General features: G+C 41.7%; 1 protein-coding gene across 1 annotated transcript in view; it reads left to right on the forward strand.

Annotated features, from left to right (window-relative positions):
- LOC115101179 (regulator of G-protein signaling 3-like) overlaps nt 1–8,271 on the forward strand; it is a 252,814-nt gene that overhangs the window by 101,208 nt on the left and 143,335 nt on the right. Inside the window, 1 exon segment of the mRNA XM_065004781.1 lies at nt 970–1,081. Coding sequence (XP_064860853.1) covers nt 970–1,081 — 112 coding nt within the window.

Genomic DNA, 8,271 nt, shown 5'->3' on the forward strand with positions numbered 1-8,271 from the left:
GCCCATCCACTGACATGCAAGAGACAGAGAAGTACCTCTGCCAAAAACACACCCCATACACAGCACAACCCGAAACACACATCCTATGGCCAGGAAGGAAAGCAGTTTGGGAAGGCAGTGTGTGTGTCCTGCCCTTCTCTTCTTTCACACGCAAGCCCCCCCTACACCCCCCCCATTTCTTTACCCCCACCCTCCACAATCTCCTACCCTCTAAACATGTACCAGCTATAATTGGTACTGTTGATCTATTCAGGCGCTTTAAAATTTTTCATTCGCAAGGAATTATGGACTCATGGTTGTACCTTCATATTTCTCTGTTAGCAAAGTTTTTCCTTTAGTGGGTCATAAGAATAGTAAGTAAACACATTAATAAATTAGACTAGCTAGGGTTTGGATTAGTCATGTGTGCACATAAGATGCAAATGTCATCTTTAGGGGGGCTTGCTGAAGCAGTGATGGTCTAGAGACCCCGGTGCACTGTGTTCCTGTGTGAACTACACTTCCTGTTGCATAGAAGGTTGCAGTTGAACACCGCTACAAAGACACTTTGTAGAAGTGAGAAGGGCTGTGTGTGTGTGTGTGAGTTTGTGTGCTGCTCTGATCCTGATCCTTGTCTGTCCCTGACACCAGATAGACAACTACTCTGACATGACAGGGTGACAAGTCCTCCACTAACCAGATTATCTGTCAAGATTATCATCTATCAAACATTTTAAAAGACTATCAAGATTATCATGTATTTTGAGTGGAAAGTGTGTACAATTTGAAGGATAGACATAGAAGGGCAGTTTTGAGCAAGCGTGTGTGTGTGTGTGTGTGTATTTGTCAAAAGAGTAAATGTGTGTTGTGCGCCTATGTAAACTGTTTTGCAATGCATGCACAGTGCTGTGATGTCGAGTTTTAGCAAGAAGATATTTTCAGCTGGGTTTCTCTCTCTCTCTCTCTCTCTCTCTCTCTCTCTCTCTCTAGGTGACAGTGTTCATCTATACAGACCTGATGCTTGTGACCAGAGAGGATGAACCAGGGAGATGTAATGTCCTACAGAACCCTCTATTCCTCAGACAACTACGGCTACAGGACGGTCAGTGTTTCAACCCTTACACACAAACCTTAGACATGGCCCTGATGCTATTGGACATGATCCCAACTCCTTGAACCCCTTTATTACCCTGTTCAGCTTCGACGGCCAATGTATCAACCCCATAGGCCTAACCCTGTTGACCTGACCCCTTTGTAGACTTAAAGGGATCCTTCGGGATTTTGGCAACGAAGCCCTTTATCTACTTCCCCACAGTCAGATGGACTCATGGATACAATTTTTATGTCTCTGCATCCAGTATGAAAGAAGTTAGAGATAATGCTAACTAGCATTAGCACAATGACTGGAAGTCTATGGTATCTACTAGCAGTTACTATAGACTGCCAGTCATTGCTCTAACGCTAGTTAGCAAATAAAGTGGACAAAGTGACTTGTTGAAAAGGTGGCATCCTATGACGGTGCCATGTTGAAAGTCACTGAGCTCTTCTGTAAGGTCATTCTATTGCCAATGTAACTATGGAGATTGCAAGGCTGTGTGATTGGTTTTATACACCTGGCAGCAATGGGTGTAGCTGAAATAACCAAATCCATTAAGTTAATGGAGTGTCCACATATTTTTGGCAATGTAGTGTATGTACAGTCATCTAAATGAACAAATGCCATGTTATTTTTATCGCCCAGTAATAGTGAGTTAGACTTCCATTGGGATATTTAGGCTGAATGTGAGCCAAACCCCGGAGCTTTGTCTTTCTGTTTCTCAGCTATATAAACACTCCACTGAGTTGGTACCTCTCATAGAATAGTTTGACCCACAGTATAACAAAGCACTAGAAGTCAAATAAATACCTCTTACTGTAATTGCCTGTGTGTATAATGTAGAGAGGATATGGAGAGGGCCGGGGTTACAGTAGGCCAGACCTGGCTGGGGTGTGTGTGTGTGTGTGTGTGTGTGTGTGTGCATATACACATTCATATGAACACAAAAGTGAAATCTGTTGACGTACCCAGGCATCAGGTGGCAGACAGTCCAGTCATATCGGTCAGCTGTGGTTGGACAGTGTGGAGCCCAAACTGAATCCCAATATTCTCAGGTCTCTGTGTTCTGTCCTGCTCCTTCACTGCAACTATATACTGTAGGTTCTGTGACGCACTTTAGAAAGCCCATCTATCACTTTTTATGTCTCGCACTCAGCTCTCTTTACAGTTTTTCTCAATTTGTTACAACACAATTTCTGAAACCTTGCTCCATTTCCTGAAAACATTAAACACAAAACCTCATCTTCAAGCACTATTTACATAACCTCGGACTCCTCTTGCAAAATGAAACATTCAAAACAGTTTTACCTGTGTTCAAAATGAAACACGGCTCTCAAAATCATAAACAAAGTGATCAAAATGATATACACTCTCAAGCAGGCAGTAAACAATACACCGAAAAATAGAAAACACATTGTTCAAAACATACAATCCTCAGGGAGAAGTACATTTTTAATCAAAAATAATATTCATATTTTTCCGTCATTGTCTTTTGATGAATGAAAACAGGTTCTATCATAGTAGCTCAAAATTGATCAGAAATTACTACTCTGCTTTGCTCTTTGCAATTTAGTTTTCTGTTCTTCCTCCTCCTTGTACCCCTATTTTTACAGTACTGTACCCTGCATCTCACAAACTTGTCCCTGTGATACTGTAATTCTTGTTCTTTGTTGATATGAACCTGCAACCAGTCAAAATCTATTGAGCAGTCCGTTCTGTTAATAAATTGAAAGCACAATGTTCAGGGCAATACAATTTGTCTATTGTACAGTATACAACCTACAATGCACTGTACTACAGTATCCATTCTCAGACTTTCTCCTTCCCACCTTCAACAACCTGTTTGCTCTCTGAACTGGCTTATATTGGTTGTGTCGCCTCATTTGAAACAGGTTAAATCAATTTTGAGTGGTTGTGTTCAATCAATGACATGTGTTCTCTATTTGTATTTGATTGTGGCCACTTGTGTTTACCAGTATGGATGACATGTGCATTAGAGTGCAGAATGTGTTTTGAGAATGAGAATGTGTTTAGAGTTTTGCTGAAAAGTCTAAGTGAGATCTGCAAATTGTGTTTTACCATGTGAAATGGTTTAAGGTATTGACAACAGACTGCATAATTAGCTAAATGAGTCCAGGCAACTGAGAACTTTGTTCTCGGGTTTTAGTGTTTTAGCAATTGAGAAAAACTGTAATATCTGCTCTTACTCAACCCCCCCCCCCCCCCCCTCTCTGTCTTTCTCGTATTTCTCTCTCTCTCTCCACTCTTTTTCTCCAAATCTACCTATTCTATCTCATCATCCATGCTGTTTTCCTCCATCCTTGCCTGAGGGGACGTGAAGCTCATATGTCATTAAATATGTCATTTCTCACACGTGAAAAAGAAAAGGCCTCACCATTCTAGGAGCTCAGATGCAATAATTGAATAACCAACGTTTCGACATAACCAACAAACCTTCGATCTCAACGTAGGCTTTGGTCCATTCATGTTTCTTACATGCTCTATTTATATCTGTCAATTAACCAATGACAGCAAGCCACACCCGGCCATGATTACAGACACCTGTGTGTCCTTCCAAACTATATTTAAATTAGTGACCCGAAGTGTTTGTCATTATACCCTGATGAAGACCGCTTGTCTGTGGAAACGTTGGTTATTAAATGATTGCATCTGAGCTCCTAGAGTGTGTGGCTCTCCTTTTCTTCTTCTGGTGTCCTACTCCGCTGGCCAGCAACTCGCCTAAACAGGTGTGCGTTTCTTTCACCTCAAGACATCTCACACATGACCAGAGCCATAGCTACATATGAGGACACCGAGGTCCGGACCTCATTTATTAAATTAAAAAAATATATACTGTATATAATAACATTAATCCGTCGGTGTCTCAAGTTACTGTTGAGGTGTTAGATTATTAGAATACACGAGCTGCCGTTTGGAAATGTGGTTGTGCATCAGCATATTCCCTTTGCTTATGTGTCACTCACTGACAGTCACTCAATTAGCCCATGTCAGCTAATCTTATTTAGACTGGTAAATTAGTCTAGTTAGTCGAGCTATCTAAACTTTTCTTAGTCACTCTCACCCAGATATCATATTACCATGGCTTATGGCTTAAACATTTGTAGAATTGCAGGACATGTGTAATTGAAGTCACTTGCATTATTTCCCATAAAGTAGAGTGAAAATATCAGGTTTTGGCCATGAGATGCTGCTGTTCATTTATCCATTTCACTGGTCTCTTGTGTTTTTATTAAATAGATCACAATAGGTCCTTAGCAACTTTGGGTAGAAAACCCATCCATTTTCTTCACGATGAAAATAAATTGCGTGGTCATCCCAATGACTGTTATATATGAATGGACAAAGCTATCGATCACGTGACACCAGTGAAGACTCAATAGCGCATTGAAGCCAGATGAAGATGGCGTCTCATGAAGACATTAACATGCACAGTTTGAGCTACTCTAGGAAGTGATGTTTGTTGCAGGCTATCTCAGTGCTACAACCTCTCATTGAAAAACTCAAGTTGAAGGCCGGCTGGGGTACTGCAGGTTGCCATTAGCAACTAAATGATCCTTTATGAATTCTTCTGTGATTGATTTAAAAAAAAATAATCGCTTCAAGGATGTACAACTGGTGTATTAGAGGCAATTATTTGTCCCATGATTGTCTTCATATTTTTAAAATGTTATTTTACAATCAGATTGACCAAGAAAGATATCCATTTTTCACTATTAATGGGGGATCATGTTTTCTGCAAACAATGCCTGCAATATCGTGGTCGGCCTTGATCTTCCGTGGCTTCAATGAGAGGGGGCAGTCATTGTCCCCTGGGTCATCCTCACAATTCAAGTCAGTCCTACATGAAAGCAATCCAGTTTGACCTTCTCCATGCAAACTAATTCTTCAAACCAACTCTCCTTGAATAGTCCAACAAGTGGCAGCTCTCTGAGAGGGCTTTTTCTATGGTGCCATTCTCATGTGAAGAATTTCCCTATAAGTCCAACATTTTGATGGAGAAATAGGCCAGGGACTAAAATGTTGTGGCAACCCTAATAAAAGAATATACACTGAACAAAAATATAAACGCAACATGCAACAATTTCAAAGATTTTCCCGAGTTTCAGTTCATATAATGAAATTCATCCATTTAAATACATTCATTAGGCTCTAGTCTATGGATTTCACATGACTGGGAATACAGATATGCATCTGGTGGTCACAGATACCTTTAAAAAAAGGCAGGGAGGTGGATCAGAAAACCAGTCAGTATCTGGTGTGACCACCATTTGCCTCATGCAGCTCATCTCCTTCGCATAGAGTTGATCAGGCTGTTGATTGTGGCCTGTGGAATGTTGTCCCACTCCTCTTCAATGGCTGTGTGAAGTTGTTGGATATTGGCGAGAACTGGAACAAACTGTCGTACACGTCGATCCGGAGCATCCAAAACATGCTCAATGGGCGACATGTCTGGTGAGTATGCAGGTCATGGAAGAACTGGGACATTTTCAGCTTCCAGGAATTGTTTACAGATTCTTGCAACATGGGGCTGTGCATTATCATGACGTGATGGCGGCGGATGAATGGCACGACAATTGGTCTCAGGATCTCTTCGCGGTATCTCTGTGCATTCAAATTGCGTTAGATAAACTGCAATTATGTTCGTTGTCCTTAGCTTATGCCTGCCCATACCATAACTCCACCGCCACTATGTGGCACTCCGTTCACAACGTTGACATCATCAAACCGCTCGCTCACATGACGCTATACACGCTGTCTGCCATCGAAACCGGGATTCATCCGTGGAGAACACACTTCTCCAGCGTGCCAGTGGTGAAGGTGAGCATTTCCCCACTGAAATCAGTTCTGAAGCCAAACTGCAGTCAGGTCACATCCCTGGTGAAGACAACAAGCATGCAGATGAGCTTCCCTGAGATGTTTTCTGACAGTTTGTGCAGAAATTCTTTGATTGTGCAAACCCACAGTTCCATCAGCTGTCCGGGTGGCTTGTCCCAGACGATCCCGCAGGGGAAGAAGCCGGATGCGGAGGTCCTGGGCTGGCATGGTTACACATGGTCTGCGATTGTATGCACTGTCAAATTCTCTAAAACGACGTTGGAGTCGATTTATGGTAGAGAAATTAACATTCAATTCTCTGGCAACAGCTCTGGTGAACATTCCTGCAGTCACGCACGCTCCCTCAAAACTTGAGACATCTGTGACATTGTGTTTCAAAAATGACACATTTTATTGTCCCCAGCACAAGGTGCAACTGTGTAATGATCATGCTGTTTTATCAGCTTCTTGATATGCCACACTTGTCAGGTGTTTGGATTATCTTGGCAAAGGAGGGACAGGGATTTACACAAATTTGTGCAAAACAATTGAGAGAAATAAACTTTTTGTGCGTATGGATCATTTCTGCGATATTTTATTTCAGCTCATGAAACATGGGACTAACACTTTACATGTTGCGTTTTATATTTTAGTTCAGTATAATTGTAAACTGGCAGTCATATTTTTCAATAAGATTATTATAAAACTGCTCTGTAGTGTGATTAGTGATGTTTACCATTAAACCCTACCCTATACCATTACCACCGTTACATACCATAACATTGATATCATTATAACAGATGTAGCTTAATGGTTAGCTTGTTAACTTAGAATGGTAAGTAATAATAACAGTAAATAATCCAGACCTTATTTGAAGGGAATTAACTACACGCAAAGATGCCATTTCCTGGACACAGATTAACCGTAACAGAAGGACAAACTGAATTGCTTTCATGGAGGACTGGTTTGAATTTTGAAGATGGCCACAGCACACACAGCTATTGGATTTCTACGAAAGTTGCAAAGGAAATGTTTATAAAATTCCCATCCCCCTTTCTGTCTGTCTCTCTCTCTATCCTTTAAATTTGACTTATTCCCTCCGAAATATAATACTAAAAAAGTTCTACCATTCAACAGTCCAGTATATGGCCACCTTCTGTGACATCTGAAGTGAGCTAATGGTCAGGCTAGGGAGAGGTTAGCATATGTATTTAACCCCACAGATGACAACGTTTTACATTACATTGCATTGCATTACATTTGCTAATGAGACCCAGAGCACAGAAGGGGGATATAGAGGTCTATGGGTCACTCTCTGCACTGTGGTGCACCTCCACCACAGCGGATTAGGAAGTCATCAGTGGGTTAGGAGTGGGGTGTGTTTGGGAAGGGGGGTGTACAAGGAGGGTGCATCTCCACCCCACCCCACCTGTCATTGTTATTTTAGTACGGTAGGCTACTCAGGAAATAGGCTCCGGGGACTGTGTTTGTTCCAACGAGGGTGGTGTGTTGTGTGTGTGTGTGAGAGAGCGTGAGTGAGTGGGGTGGTAGTGGGACAGGGGGTTTCCTGTGACTGTGTCATCTCCAATAGAGACAAGGGTGTGGAGCGTGGAAAGGACAGAAGGCTCTAAGAGAGACCAGTGCACCACAACAGACACAAACTACACCCATGCACACTGTTGGGTGTACGTGTAGAGCACAGGGACATCAAGCAAAACATTTGTCATTTGGAAAACATCACATAAAAAGGCCTGTTGCGACACCCTTAATAGCATCTATAGCATTTTTTGGGGCCTTATAAAGGCAGTATGAAGGCTTCATTAAGGTTTACAAGTTATACTTTGTTAAAGTATGACTAGAATTGTCCTAGTATCACCAATCACCACAGTAGTATCAGGCTGTCATTGGCCATAAATGCTGTGATCCAACTCCTTGGGTGCAGTAGATGTCTTGATGTTACTCGGATGACTCTCCTGCATCTGTGAAAACAAATGCAAGAGTGACCTCTGCTGTTGAGTTGTGAGAATCACAAGCATTCTGATCTGGTTCCGCAAATTTGAGATTGCAGTGAGGAGATACAGTATTCTTTGAGCGCCAACCTGACAAATGTGTGTTTTGAGCGAAGTGAATTGAAAATCTTACAATCTCGCTCGGCTGCCCCAGAGGGTTATCCCAGTGATACAGTGTCTGTCCATGGAAGTCTGTGTTCAATGAAGATTAAGCAGTTTATTTTAGAAATAATAATTTGATATACAGTACATTTACAGTGTCACAAAAACATTACTGCCTAAGTGATGAGATGAGTTGTGAATGGTGGGAGAGATTTTAGATGAAATAACTGTAAACTGTATGGACATGCA

Source organism: Oncorhynchus nerka, linkage group LG19 (assembly GCF_034236695.1).
Source record: "Oncorhynchus nerka isolate Pitt River linkage group LG19, Oner_Uvic_2.0, whole genome shotgun sequence".
Taxonomy (NCBI): Eukaryota; Metazoa; Chordata; class Actinopteri; order Salmoniformes; family Salmonidae; genus Oncorhynchus; species Oncorhynchus nerka.